Genomic DNA, 15,308 nt, shown 5'->3' on the forward strand with positions numbered 1-15,308 from the left:
TATACAAATCTAAGCAACTGAAATACACAGAGAGAAAGAGATTTAACTAGACTAATTATATGTTTTTTAAAAAATTAATTGGGTGGTACCTTAATCCATGCTGATCACAACTCACTAGCTCTCTCAGCTTATTTCAGTGTCTGTGTGTGTGTGTGTGTGTGTGTGTGTGTGTGTGTGTGCGCTTAAGAAATAGAAAAAAAGGTAGCTAACTTTTTTCAGTCCAACAGCCACAAACCAGCAGTCGCCACGGCAAAAGTGAGCATGAACACTCCACACCAACTCTCTCTCACATACAGCTATCTGATTTATCCATTTTTTTGTGAGCTGCCTTGAGCTGAGGTTCTTGAGGAAAGATGGGATATAAATAAATAAATAATAAAACATAAATTTGAAAAATGAGGGCTGTCAACTTAACCTTCTTGAAAATTTGAAGAAATGTGTTGGCATTCAATTTATACAAAACTTGCTAAAAATATGGGTAGGGGACACCTGCTAAAAGGAGTGGGATGCCATGTTCCGTTCTCTATATACTGAAACATTTCTTTCATCTTCTTCCAAAAATACCCAGCATGGGCTGTTTCCTACAGTGGATACAGGCTTCATCGGTTAAATCTGTTGTGATATACTGGTATACCATATCAGGAGAAGAGCTACAACCCTGCACAAGCTCAAATGAATTCAACAGAAGGTGTCTGCACACAGCTGCACCTACAGCCAATATTCCTGCCGTGTAGCTAGAGAAGTATTCACACTGAACTTTCGTGCAATATCCATTCTTTGTTAATGATACTTACTAATGTGATCAATGGATCCTCCACAGAACTTTCCATAGAATTTCTTTGCTCCTAGGCTTCGAAGATCATGAATAGTAAAAGGCCAGAGGTGAAGCACATTGTTTCTTGAAAAAGTGTCTCGTTTCTCCACGACGACGACTTTGGCTCCTAGAAAGGCAAGTTCTATGGCAGTCCGCAAACCACAGGGTCCACCTCCAACAATCAAACACTGCAGGGGGAAACAGAGAAGCTTAATATATTAAGATATGCGAAAATATTTTATAGATGTTTTGATACGATTTTATTTCATGATGCTCCACAATCAGGAGATGATTTTGAGAAATCTTCTCATACATTCAGTCCAAAACAAACTTAATCAGAAATTGGTCAATCAATTCAGAGTTGTGTTCTCGGACTCAGCCTTTCCACTGAGTTCCATGATGAAAGAAAAGTGGGATAGAAATGTCCCAAACAAATAAAAACAAGACAAAGGGTCAAAATATTCTTACACTGGTTAACTAGTCCATTTAAGGATGATTGTTCTCCTGTAACCTTCCTTGGGACCTTAAGGAGAAGGGCAGGGCAAGGAATCTTACACAAATAATTAAAATGTAAAGCAGGCTTGGCTTAATTCTAGAGAACTTTCTAGGCTCTCCTTTTCAGAGCAAGGGTGTCAGCTTCTATCATAAGAAAAGGTAGCAAATCACTCCATTATATGGATGGACAAGACTGAGTCCAGGATGCTATCAAGACTGGGAAAAGCAGGACAGTTGGCAGGAGTTTAGGAAGTTTTTGCAGTAAACTCTTTCTGATTAACATGAGAACTCCGAGTTAATGCATTTGCAGCTTAACAGTGGTACACAGTATTTCGTTGTACTCAACAAATGCATACCATAAATGGTTTCATCCACTTTGAGTCCCCAAGCAAACAAAGATCTATGTATATAAACAATGGCAGTTACCAAAAGCGACGCATTCAAACATAGGCCTTCCAGTGAATGTCTTCATCCCTCCAGACAAGAGGAAAAGCCCCACCTATTTGCTCCAAAGCACTTCAGGCAGCAAACCTTTTAAAGCCATAATCTGGGGTTACCATCTAGCAACGTATTTATCTTTGCTTCAAATGTATTTGCTCTTTGATTTATTTGTGAAGATCTCCTATTGAAGCACAGTTTACACATGGCAATGTACCGCTGATATTTAAATATTCTGGAGACAAAGCAGCAGGGCTCTTGACAACACTGAATTCAGTAGTGTTTAGACTTTTACCTATATTCAATTATGAAAAGGACAGAACAAGAATTGCGAAAGAAGGAAGGAAGCCAAGCCACTTAGAACTCAGGTTACATAAGGAAATAAATGCAACCACTGAGCTGTGCTTTTTAGAAACTTCTGGACTAGGCTAAAAATGCCAGACTTCCTCTTTTAATCCCAGCTGAGTCCACTCACAAGTAGTGGTAGGGCAGAGATAAAATGCTAAAGCAACCTGCAAAAAGCAGAACAGCTGGACAAAGGATCCCCTCCAGCACCATTCCTAGGATCTGTGCGTGCAGCCTTCTGGTTCCTAGTGGCCTCGACCAGCAGCTTGGGGTAGGAATGAATTTTGGCTTCAGCGCTTCTGGCTGAAGAGTTTGTCTCCCACCAGTTCACTCACTTCTGCTTGCTGGGTTGGAATTCAGAGAAGAGAAAGGCATTTTAAGAATGGCTTTGAAAACTACCTGCTGGCTTTTAAATTATGGTTATATTTATGCTATTGGTATACCCAAGCCAGCTGGAGGGCGCTAGGTTTCCATCTCTGGTCTACAAAGACCATCCACATGTTGATCACAACTAGACACAAGTCCAGTTCAACTGCATGAAGGGGGCAGTGGGAGAAAACAACCGAGCTCCGCACTCCTCCACTCTATGTTCATCATTGTTTCCATCATCCTTCAACTCACTGAGGACAACTGTGTGGTATGGGAAGACTTGAGAAGACTCCCTACCCCCATTTCAGGATTCTGGAAAAGCAGGGTTCTAAAATGCTTAGATTTCACATGTACAGAAGGATCCCTGCTTCAGAATGTCACCTTTCATGAGTTGGACCGTGAGGTGACAGCATACTCATCCCCACTGCTTCCCCCACCTACATGTTTGCTGAGCACAACAAAGGTAATACTCAAATACTGAAGAGGCAATACGGAATCCGATTTGTTACTCATTTGTAGTGACTGCTATGTATTCGGCTATTTAGTTTCTTTCTCTGATGTGGTTATAAATGGTATACTGATGCTTTTCATGTGTATTTTAAGTCTATATTGTTCAACACTTTGATATTATTTGAGTAAGATTAGAAATAATCCAAAATAAAATAAGTAATTCATTTCAATTCAATGTATTTCTTAACGCAGGTTAGTAAAAGTAATGCAAAAACAGAGGATCTAATTTTTTATTTGAAGTCAGGGACAACAAAAAGAAACAGAATTCACTTCCTGATTTCAGCTGAACTTAGTACAGTACTCACAAGCCCTAACTATTTCTACCCACTTATAATCTTTATTGGATAATCGCTCAGACAATCCCCCCATACTTACTCTATGAAACCCCCAAATTGTCAATTTCCTATGATACTAGGATTGCCTAAGTGAAAAGTTGCTGAGCTCCCCCCCCCCCCAATAAGCAAACAAATTAGTTCCTATAGGGCTTTTTGCATATATGATGTTCAAAACCCATTATACGATTCCCAAGGGACGCTGGGAGATGAGAGATGACCTGCAAAAGTTGCCATCACCATGGCTCCCCCTCGCTCAAGTCCTCTGCATGTGCCAGAGAACTGAAGAGGTGTCCCCATCTTGCTGGTTTTTAAAAATATATAAATTGCTCAACCCTCCAGAGATTTAGAGGGTGCAGAGAACGAGAGGAGAGGAGAGCAGGCATTATTTCTCTACATTGGCCCTCTTTATAGGAGAGAACTACAGATGTCAAGCACGTCAGAGGCTGCGCCTCAAAAGAATAAGAGCTGGGTCTGAGTGGAAGCTGTTACCCATTTGCCATCCAGAGTGGTCTAGACATGATAGTTTCCTACTCCCCTGCAGGTATGTGAATATTCCAGTTTCATATAAATCCATAATTTGATATTCAGTACAAAGCTAAGCATCCTGAAAATCTCATGCTTCATTTTGGAATACAGGTTTCTAATCCTCATAGACTGCAAAGGTAAGTTTGAAACTAATATTTTTCTAATTAACATTTGCATTGCTGAACCTCCTTTTTATTTCCCTCAGGGAAAATCCTACATTTTGCTGTTAATTTAGAAACCACTACCCAGAATGAAACATGCATGCACAATCAAGCCTATTGTGAGCTTTCACACAATTGTGTCCCTTCACCCACAGAAGGCTTTTAGCTCTAGTGGAGTTTTCAGAGAATGGACGGGAAAGCGTTGCATTCTCACAAGTTGCCATCATTTGATACAACTTTTACTGCACGATGGTAGAATACAGAAACTTGGGCAAACACTTTCTGGAGAGACTTCCAGCCTAAGTACTCAGTAGCATCACGATAAAAGGCAATTACTTCACAGGATAAATTGAGACTTCCATGGAATTAATCCAATTTGTTTCCAATGAACAGCAGCTGCTACAGCAACTAAAAAGGAGGCAGTTAAGCAATGCTTCAGTGAGAAGTCTCTAACCTCTGCCCTACAAGAGAGCTTTTTCATACTTTAACCCTATATGTAGAAATTGAAGAATTTTTGGCAAAAGTCTCTTCCAAAAGATTCATAAGACTTACTGCTCCTTCAGCTGATGCTTCTATTTTAGAACCTAAGCCAGTCAGTGGCAGACTGTGAATTATCATGAGTGAACTAAAATCCAATATAATTGCTTAATATAATGTGAGAGATAATTCAAGAATCTATTTTTACTTTTAAATATTACTAATACCAGCTGCGCATCAATTTTTCTTTGAAACACAATCAAACAAAAACAAATCTAACTAGATTCATCAACACATAACAGTGTTTGAATACTATTTAGGGTATCAGACAACAAATCATTTACGTTAATAATCCTACTGAAAAGAAATCAATGAATCTGTTTTACGCATTTACAACTTGTTTGATACTTTATGAAAGCTTTCCTGCCTGGACTGCCACCTTGTTGCTTGGCGATAAATGCAAGCAACTACTACACAGGCCAAAATCACTAGCAGGCATACCTCTTTATGACTGTCATTTGTAGGTACAGGTATGTCATGGGCACTGGGTGGAATTTAACATCACACTACTGCAAATGTTCTATCTGCACAAGTGTATCAGTTTGCCAGGCCCAATAACACCCCCCCTTGCATGCTGTTCTGGGGGAGTTCTCCTGAACAACAACCCCCTCCCAGCCAATTTCAGGAGGTGCAAGTGAACGGGAGAAGGAGAGGAGGGAATCCCCACAAGGGCTTCTGCTGACAGGGTTCATTAGGTGAATCCCACCCACAGAATTTTAAACATTATCCTCTCACACAAGGAAACAAATGTGATAATCTGAGGCACCAGAGGGGGAAATCAGAATTCCACAATACTACCTTTAATTTACTCTAACAACATGTCCAGGCTATAAAGGTTTACACAGTTTACAACCAGTAGAATTAGTACTGCAACTACTGTATATGCATTTCAAGATGGGAAGTATAAAAGAGTGGCATGGCCAATTCCGAGAACTAAAGTAACATGAAGGGAAAGCTTTGACTGAGCAAGTAGCAGCATTTATGTGACAAGAACGCTAGCAAGGATAGGTTTCTGTTACAGTTGTTCAACAGAATCAGTGATCTGGACCTTGTGTGAATTCTCTCCACCACAAGAATAAGTTTTCAAAGCTCTACTGCAAGACCGTCCGAAATGCTAGTTACAATAAGTTAAACGTTACAAAATAACAAAGCAACACATTGCAAACAAGCAATGCGGTTTGGTCCTCTATGCAGTTCAGTAAACTTTCCTCTCTCTGGTCCCTGAGAGAGACCCTAAACTTATTCAGAACCTTTAAGCAACTGCTGCTGCAGCAGCTGCTGCTAATACATCTCCAACAAGCAGACACAGCTTCTTAACTTTCAGCTTCCTGCTGAGCAAGCTCTGCACTTCCTGTTTCCGAGTCATCAGGTAGCTTAACTCATTGTAATGGAAAAATCCCAGCCTTCTCTGACGCATTGGGCAGAGTGAAACTTTTTTGCTTACAGTAATCCTCTCTTTCTAGCATTCCAAATAGAATGAATTCAAGCACACATTTTAGGTACGTTTAAACTTACAACTTTTAAGAGTTTCCTCCAACTGTGTTAACATACGAACAACGGAGGAACCATTCGGATCAGACCAAAGGCCTATCTAGCCCAGCACCCTGTTTTCCACAGTGTCCAACTATATCCCACACCTAGGATAGGAGCACTTTCCGCAGCCATACTGCCATCATGACTACCAGCCACTGATAGCCTGATTTTCCATATTAATAATCCAGAAGTATTAGCCTTCAATTGGTGCTCCAGGGAAAGGTTCTGCAGCAACCCTTCAGGGATGTAGGGTCTAATTATCCATATGGTGTAAGGCTTGAGCATACCTTTTCCCTCCCAAAGGATAATTTTTGTAAGGCAAAGGGCATTTTGATATGTGGTTATTCAAAGAGTTCCAGTAGGTTACAATTAAACAACTGCAAAAAGAGAAAAAGTAGACCTGTACAAGGATCACAACATATGTAGTAGCACTGAAACTCTTATATCACCTAGGTGTGCAGAAGCAAAGTCCCTTTTTTGTCACAAGACTACTTAAAGTGGCATAAGAAATGCTGAGGCAGGTCAGACAGGTTTAAATCAAAGACTGGCACTCCTAGTTATTACAACATCCTTTGCCTTCAAGAAAATGACTGGACACAGAGAGGGAAAGCCTGTCAAAAGGGTTAAGGAGAACAGAGCAGTAATAGCTTCACTAGTGAATCGCTTTTCAGCCTTTGAGCTAAGGTCAAGTGCAGTGAATTCTCATACTTGACATGGATGCTACTGATTGAGAACATACTTTGAACATGAAAAAGAAGTAGACTTTTTACAGAAGTAACAGCTCTGCTTCATTGAAACCCTTCTCTAACTTTCTATTCTATCCAAAACAACTCCACCTGATTTCTAAGCACATTTATTTTTGAAAAATCACTTTCTGCCATAAATATAATGTGGTCCATTCTTTTGAAGGGAAACACTTACCATACAGGAGATTTCAGCATGTTGCCATAGGAAGAAACACAACTCAGATCTAAATCATGGTTTATATATGATAATGAGTGAGCCTGAGTTCTACTCTATGCACTAGGAGAGAAAGTTTCTGCTTTTACATTGGTACAAACCACAGTTACTTATTTTCAGTGGACTCAAGGAACTATTGTTTGTTCTAACCACACTTCTTAAACCTTGTTTTAACTATTGGTCCAGCAAGAAACTTCCCTCATCATTTACTCATTACAATCAAGACAAACTGCATTTATCCTACCTCCCCAGTCTCAAAGTTTTACCCCTCATGATACATTGCTGTCCCATCTCCACTACTGACTTCTCATTCATCACCTGACCTTGATGTCTCCCTTCTAGAAAGAATGTGTTTTCTATGTAACACCTGGTAGATGGTGTTTTGATGTTCAAAAATCAACCCCACTTATTCTATTTTTAAAAAACCCTGAAAAAAGGTTAGCTGAACTGTCTGAAACCATAGCCAACTGCCTCACAGAATCAGAGTTGGTAGGATATAAATTATATACTTACAAAGCATCTGTGCTATGCATGATCTGCAGTGGTCTCATTATGCAATAATCAAATGCCAGAAAAAACTGCTCTCACTGATGTAATTTAACCTAATTTAATGCTTTAAAACAATATGTACCAAGAGTCTAATACATCACTCCATTTTCAGAAAATTGAGTCTCCTATGTATCCTTTCATCACCGATACTTGTCAAAACAAGAACGAGCTCCTTAAAAAAACACACCCTAATGCATGAAAACTAAGCCACAAGCCAATCTAAACACAAAAAATGAAATGTGGTGTGATTTTGTCCTTCTGCAAACATTTTTGTTCAAATGACTTAACAGCCTTTCTATCTACCAACCGCCAGAAAAGAAAATATATAGAGATACAGAACAAAAGGTGTGCTTAGATAATCTCAGTTATAAAAGCCAGTCATACCAACATCTCAGTTATAAACCACCAACTGTAAAGTCCAATCATACCAACATCTCTCAAACAAGTTTCTTTTTAACAGTGTGCTGCTAGATTTGAATCATGACCTAAAAAGTTACTAAGACATTATCCTACCAAGCCCAGAAATGCTTCAATTTATATTTTCACTTGGTTGTAGGAAAGAATCTCAAACTTGAGTCAAATCATTGTTGAGACAGGTCATTCTCTAGTGGCTAGGAAAGTGGTTCAAGGTACCAGTGTGTCGTGGCACCCTGGGGTGCCTTGAATGATGGTCAGGGGTGCCATAGGCAATACTGGCCACTGTCCCTTTCCTTCCCTCCCTCCTCTGATGCCCTCTCACGTCTCAGCCTCCCAATGGCTTGCAAAGTTGTCTATTGCAGCAGCCCTGGCTATAATCTCCACAGGTGAATGGTGCCTCTCTGAGGCACCTCTCTTGGGGGGAGAGGCAGCTTAGAGGTCAGGGACAGAAACAGTAGCTGCCTGGAGGACTCCCAAGCAGAGGGGAGATGAAAGGATGCTAAGGGAACACACCACAAGGGAAGGTGTTCGAAAAAGGGTGAGAGGCTGCCAGCTCTGCAGGCAACGGGTGACATAACTGGGCTCCCGAGCCCCACAGGGGTGCTGCAGAAAGAATATAGTCGGTCAAGGGAGCCGTGGACTCAAACAGGTTGAAAACCTCTGAGTTCTAAGTTCTGAGTTTCCTACCACATCACATCCATCTAAAATAGGCTGTTTTCCAGCCTACTTATTGGCCATTACATTCTGCTCCACTATTGAGCATCATGGCATCTCCTGCCTGAAATTAACCCTTGATGATATACAATGCTTCCTGTTGCTTGAGCTCCTTCACTAAACATCTTGCTTTACTCCTTACTAAGCACTTCATAGCTTGCTGTCAGCAATATATAGTACGGATGGTTTCAACTTCACTCTTGAGATACCAACCCCCTTTATTTTCTGCTGAGTGAAATAGGTTTCTTCCTAAAATAATTTTATCAAAAACTGTTTGTTGCTTTACAAAAACCTTTAATAAAAGCATAAAGAGAACATGGATTGTAGCCTTGTTAGTCACGCCACACTTCAGCACCATACTACTCTAGCCAATATAGGGAGTATATTGTTCTGGGACTAGTTCAACAGCACCAGTTTTTCATATAAGCAACAAGCTAATGCCACTGTTATTCTCAGAACATCTTACTTTGCTTTATCATTCTGGATGATGTTCGGCCTGGACAAACAGAGTTGACTTTTTCCGTTCCACTGCAAAGCATGTTCGTCAATGTTGTTGTTATTTTAAAAGTCACCCGCCTTCACATTTCCTGTGAAGTTAAGCCAGGGCTTTGCCCTAGTCATTTTCACAGAACTGAAGGGTCACCTCTATACAGTCACAGATCACAATGGCCTGAGACAGCACAGCAGAAGTTAAAACTAGCATACCAACTCCAGACATCTGGAATTACCTCAGTAGCACAACATGCCTGTTACATGTCTCACCCCACCACTATTGGAAGGGAGAAGGAATGAAATTGCCAGCACTAATCAGGACAACACTTATAAGAAGTCCCCTCACTTCTTTCCACTCTTCATCTGGCAGGATCGACAACAGCCTGCCTAGACTTTGTCAGCAAAGATCAGCTCCAACCAGAATCACATAATCAAAAAAAGTCTTCTTCTTTTATAGACACACCTCAGCTAACCTTCTTGAAAAGTAATTAATGTTAAAGAAAAATTAACACAATGAAATAACTGAGGACAGCTTACTTTCCCCCTAGCACAGCGGTTCTAATTGTTCAGCATGACAAAACAGCCTGAGTAATAATCAGGTGGATGGAAGAAATGTTACAAGATCAGCATAGAATTAATTGTACTAGCAGACAGACATGAGTAAGCTCTGCTTGACATCTAGTTTGGTTTGGAAAGTAATCTACATACTCTTCCTACATACTCTTCCTTACTCAGGATATGAGTAATTCAGTGAAGCATCATCTCATAAAAGCCATGATAAAATTGAAGTGCTCTGTGGGACCATCCAGATAGTACCTACCTCCCCTGTACACTACACATAGTCTTCCTGAATCAAGAAATGTAATGGGCCTGAGTATGATATGAAGACACATGAGGCCATCAACTTGCTGAAGCTAAGCAGGCTCATGCAGGCTGCATGAAGAGGAGAGGAAGGGCAAGTCTCTTTAGGCAAATGGAAGTCTACTGCACAAATGTGATGACCCAGGGGTAGGCAACCTAAGGCCCGGGGGCCGGATGCAGCCCAATTACCTTCTCAATCTGGTCTGCAAATGGTACGGGAATCAACGTGTTTTTACATGAGTAGAATATGTCCTTTTATTTAAAATGCATCTCTGGATTATTAGTGGGGCATAGGAATTGGTTCATTATTATTTTTCAAAATATAGTCCGGCCCACCACATAGTCTGAGGGATGGTGGACCGGCCCACGGCTGAAAAAGGTTACTGACCCCTGTAGATGACCCATAGTCAAGTTAGTAAACTATGAAACCTTCAGGAAGCTATCAACTAAACCATCCACAAACTGTAAGGCTGTAGCTAAGTGAGAAGAGCATTTGCGTTCAATGCAGAAAACCCAGCTTCAATTCTACGTAGGGCTGAGAATGTCCCCAGTGTGAAACCCTGGAAAACCACTGTAAGTCAGTGTAGACAATACTGAGCAGTTAGCTCAGCTGGTTAGAGTGTGGTGCTGATAATGACAATGTCACAGGTCTGATCACCATATGGGCCACCTGCATATTTCTGCATTGCAGGGGGTTGGACTAGATGACCCTTGGTGTCCCTTCCAACTCTACAAGTCTATGATTCTATGAGCTAGAAGGACCAAGGGGTTTGACTCAGTTTAATGCAGCTTTCTATGTTCCTGAGAACTCCTCCTGGTTTTGGCATTGCTTGGACAGAAAGCTAAAAACTACATTTTGTCTGACAAGTTATCAGTTTTCAAGAGACTTTTCAGATGTGAGGCTTAAAGCTATCATTGCTGTTTCGGCTTGCAATGCCAGGGGAAAATGCCTCAGTAGTTAATACAAGTGAGCGCTCTGTTTCCATTTCTACTTTTTCCTCTGTGTTGACACAAACATGCAGCTTTGAGCTTCTCTTTATGTTTTATGTTTTCTCTCTAGCACAAAGCCTGAAGCGTAATTTTTATAGTATAATTTTATTGCCATAATGTTAATACTTGGAAGATGCTTAACATACATTGGATAGTATCATAGTATCAAAAGGTAGGTTAGACTAAGACTTGACTTTGCACAAGACCACACCGATCTTCATGGCACTGCAAAGATTTGAACTGGGCTTTTCCGCACTGGACCAGTCACTGGCCTGGGTTCAGTTCCCTGACTCTTGAATCCACAGTGAGACTCATTCCCTGTTCAATATGCAAATATATTCCATCCCATTTCTGAAAGTCCACCAGCTTCCCTGAAATTACTCCTAAGCTGGCAAGTCATTTTACCATGATGGATCTATTAAGGTGCTAGTTCACAGGCTGGTACGTTTAACCTCCCAAGAACAACATGACGTCAAAGTAATCACTGGGGAGTTGCTCTTGTCTGGATGCGCTTCCTATCATTCATGTACCATAGATATATTTTCACAGCAGACTATGAATCATAAGCAAGGAATGCTTGCTAGATAGCCACAGTAAGCCTGCAGTCCATAGCCAGTGTTTTCATTTGCATTCCCCAGATTAAGCATTTTCATATATTCAGGCTGCTTACACCGATAAGCAGTAAAAACAAATCTGGGTCATTTATGGGCTAGTTTAAGTGACAGCTACAGCTAATATATTAACCAACATTGTGCTTGCTTCATTTATTCATATTCTGTCCACTGCTCTCATTCTCCACCCCTGCCCCTAGTATCATGAAGAGCCATTCCTCAGGGGGAAATGGGACAATCCCATATTCACCGCTCAGAGCTCGAAGACATATATTATACAAATACAATAATAAACAAATCCTGCGAATTACAGAAGGATGCTGAATGAAATATCAAAGCTTAACAGACTGAAAGGCCTACCCAATCCCCCAGAGGCTCAGCCTTTTGACAAGATGCTTCCTTTAGGCTATGATATAAACTCACTGACAACTTCCTGTTACGGCAACTAGCAGAAACTGCAGGGATGCTGTGGGTTATCAGCCAGATGAGTTTCCCACACTCCTTCCTCTCCTGGCTTTGATTCGAATGAAGCAACACATGCAGATAAGCCTCTTCGAAAGAGGAATAGATGAGGCAACCATAGACAGGCACATTAGATTTTAATTCATCACAAACTTAAGTGTTAAATTGTCACATTCTTGTGGTTGCATTTTGCTTCACCATTGTAAAGATTAAAGTAATTAGAAACACACATATAAATATATATATATATCCGATGATGAAAGCCAAATGCACACAACCTGTAGATTATGGCAGACTATGGATATGAATTGGCAGTGAAGTGAACCAAGGGGACTTCTGATAGACTACCTGCAAGGGGAGATAAGCCAATGAACGTTCCAAAAACATACGAAGATGAGGGAAGTGATCCAAAAATAGACCATAAAAAGCATGAACTATATACTGGTCATCACGGGTTGGGGGGGGAGTAATTAAAGCAGTTAACAGATGCAGTGACAGTTGCACACTTCCAAATTGTGGCTACCAGGCACAATTTGCAACTTGAACAGCACAGCATTGACATGCAGAAGAAGCAAGGATCCAACTTTCAAAATAGAGCATCAGAATTAAAGTCTGTGATCTTACCTTGGTGTTCACACAAGATTTTCCACGCTTATATTCCTTATGGCTTGCTCTTTTATCTAGCTTGTTCCACAAGGCTTTGGCTTTCCAACTGGTCACCTTTGATTTAAGTTTGGTATAAAAGTTCCTGTTGTCCAAAGGATCTAGTTCAAGTTGACGAGTGAGGATATTAAAGGCCTGGATTGTACCTTTGCATGTTGAGGCTTGGACAAAGTTTTCAAATATTTGGCCAGCTTGGCTATATTTCTCATCGTCCTTTTCCCCCATGTTCCAAGTAGTAAAAGAAGAATATCCTAATGGCATGCTCTTAGGCTGGGGTTCAGCTGAAATATGCAATCAGGTTTTCGCAAGCATGTGACACCTAGGAAGAGACAGATATAGGTCAAGTTAGTGCCACCTTAGGACAAGATTCAATTCCTTACAAGCTACAGGTTAAGAAGCCTGCGGGATACAAAGCACATTGTGGGAATAAGCTACGGACCTTGAGAGACAAACACTTCTGAAGAAATGAACACAGTAGTTTTCAGCAAATTGTGTATCCTATGTAAAGCATAATTCCCAAATACAGTGGTGCCTCGCAAGACGAAATTAATTCGTTCCGCGAGTTTTTTCGTCTAGGGAATTTTTCGTCTTGCGAAGCACGGTGTCGGAAAAGTTTTGGAAAAGCTTCAAAAATCGCCAAAAACCTCAAAAAAGGCTACCACACCGCGTTCTATGAGTTGCTCCTCGAAGTCAAGTCGCAACTGTATTAACCGTGTTAAGAAAAAGGAAACAAACTTGCAAAAAACGCAAGACGTTTTCGTCTTGCGAAGCAAGCCCATAGGGAAATTCGTCTTGCAAAGCAGCTCAAAAACTGCAAAACCCTTTCGTCTAGCGAGTTTTTTGTCTTGTGAGGCATTCGTCTTGCGGGGCACCACTGTAAGATGCTTCTGCTCTGTTTTATATATAACTAGCTACTTTTGCAAACGGGTTGAGCTCCTGTTGCTCGGTCCCAGCTCCTGCCAACCTAGCAGTTCAAAAGCACGTCAAAGTGTAAGTAGAGAAATAGGTACCGCTCCAGCAGGAAGGTAAACGGCGTTTCTGTGCACTGCTCTGGTTCACCAGAAGTGGCTTAATCATGCTGGCCACATGACCCGGAAGCTGTACGCCAGCTCCCTTGGCCAGTAAAGCAAGATGAGCGCCGCAACCCCAGAGTCATCTGCGACTGGACCTAATGGTCAGGGCTTTACCTTTACTTTTGCAAAACTGCAATAGAAAGGATGGCAGATTTACCGTCTTCAGTGACAACCTACTGCTTCTTTCCCACTTTCCTAGAGCGCGGTTTTCAAAATGTCCTTAGCATTTGTTACTATCAGATCACCCAGTATTTTTCTTACTTTAAGGGTTGTAAGCATACTGACCCTTCAAACTGTGAAAATTGAGATTCTCAGGATTTCATCAAGCAGTATCCGAGCAATATATTTAATTTAACAACAATTAACTGATGATCAGCATACACTTGTTGATCAGCTGTATAGTTTCTTGTAAGACAGCAGGAACAGCCACAAGCGAAGGTGCTGCTTGACTTTCCCCTTCCTACCATTTGTGTCTTCAAAATTACCCCCAAAATTATTTCACACAAAACCAAAATCTTACGAGTTCCCAAACAAGCTATGTTGTTGCCAAAATACACATCCTTGGGAAACATCACATTAAAAGCGGGGAACAATCTTTATAGGCTCTCTTCACAAGGTGGCAATCGCAATGGTTTCCCTCACCTTCTCATTCTGTACTGAATCGGCTGTACTGTTTTAGAAGTACATGTAAGGTTACAACTTAACAGGGCAAAGTACAGTCTAGTCACATCAGACATTAACTCATGGTTAAGTGTTTCAAAGGTCAAGAACTTGTGTTTCACTAACCATTTGTAACATCCAACCTGTTAGAGGATTTGGGTTACTATAGGATTATTCGTCCAACACCCACAGACACCCTGATGTATTATGCACAATGCATTCTTGAGGCATCCTTTTTTGCACAATTTATTTGGATAGACAACAGTGTTTATGAAGGATGCTCACTCTGCACTATGACAGAATAAATTCCTGTTACCTTTCCACCATGCTGTTTATTCTAGTACATGATTCTCCCTTGTATTGATACCCTACATCCGTAAAGCTGTCTGAGCCTAAGGCATGAATAAAATTCCTGCCCAGAGCAGGTCACAAAAGTGAAGCTCCTCAGTATTTTTAAGTATTTTTAGGGAATTGTTTCTTTCAAGCTCAGATGATTAACACAACTTTTTTAAAGGTCTGATGTGACGTGTATATTTCTGCAGAATATTTATTACTCAATTTATTTATTAATTTTTAATGAAAATATATATTTTTTGTGGCTGAGCATACCAATGAGATAATCCTCATTGCACACATTGCAACTGCTTCAATTATAAACATAATTTCATCTTTTAGCAACATTGTCCAACAGTACCATAATGTTTTTTAGCAATGCTGCCCAGGAGGAACACAGAGGACTTCTACCGTATTTTTCGCTCTATAAGATGCACCAGACCACAAGACGCACCTAGTTT

At 40.7% G+C, this 15,308-nt stretch overlaps 1 protein-coding gene across 4 annotated transcripts in view; it reads right to left on the bottom strand.

Annotated features, from left to right (window-relative positions):
• The window catches only part of MICAL2 (microtubule associated monooxygenase, calponin and LIM domain containing 2), a 154,807-nt gene that overhangs the window by 107,187 nt on the left and 32,312 nt on the right, over window positions 1-15,308 (bottom strand). For all 4 annotated transcript variants that reach the window (XR_014009175.1, XM_081198117.1, XM_081198116.1 and 1 more), the window contains exons 2-3: window positions 12,743-13,100; window positions 795-1,002 (exon numbers count right to left, since the gene is read on the bottom strand). Coding sequence is in view for 3 of the 4 variants with exons in the window: in XM_081198117.1 (XP_081054243.1) it covers window positions 795-1,002; window positions 12,743-13,042 (508 nt within the window). In the remaining variant the exon portion in view is untranslated. The remainder of the gene's footprint in view (window positions 1-794; window positions 1,003-12,742; window positions 13,101-15,308) is intronic.

This window comes from Podarcis bocagei (genome assembly GCF_964188305.1).
Source record: "Podarcis bocagei genome assembly, chromosome: 1".
NCBI lineage: Eukaryota > Metazoa > Chordata > Lepidosauria > Squamata > Lacertidae > Podarcis > Podarcis bocagei.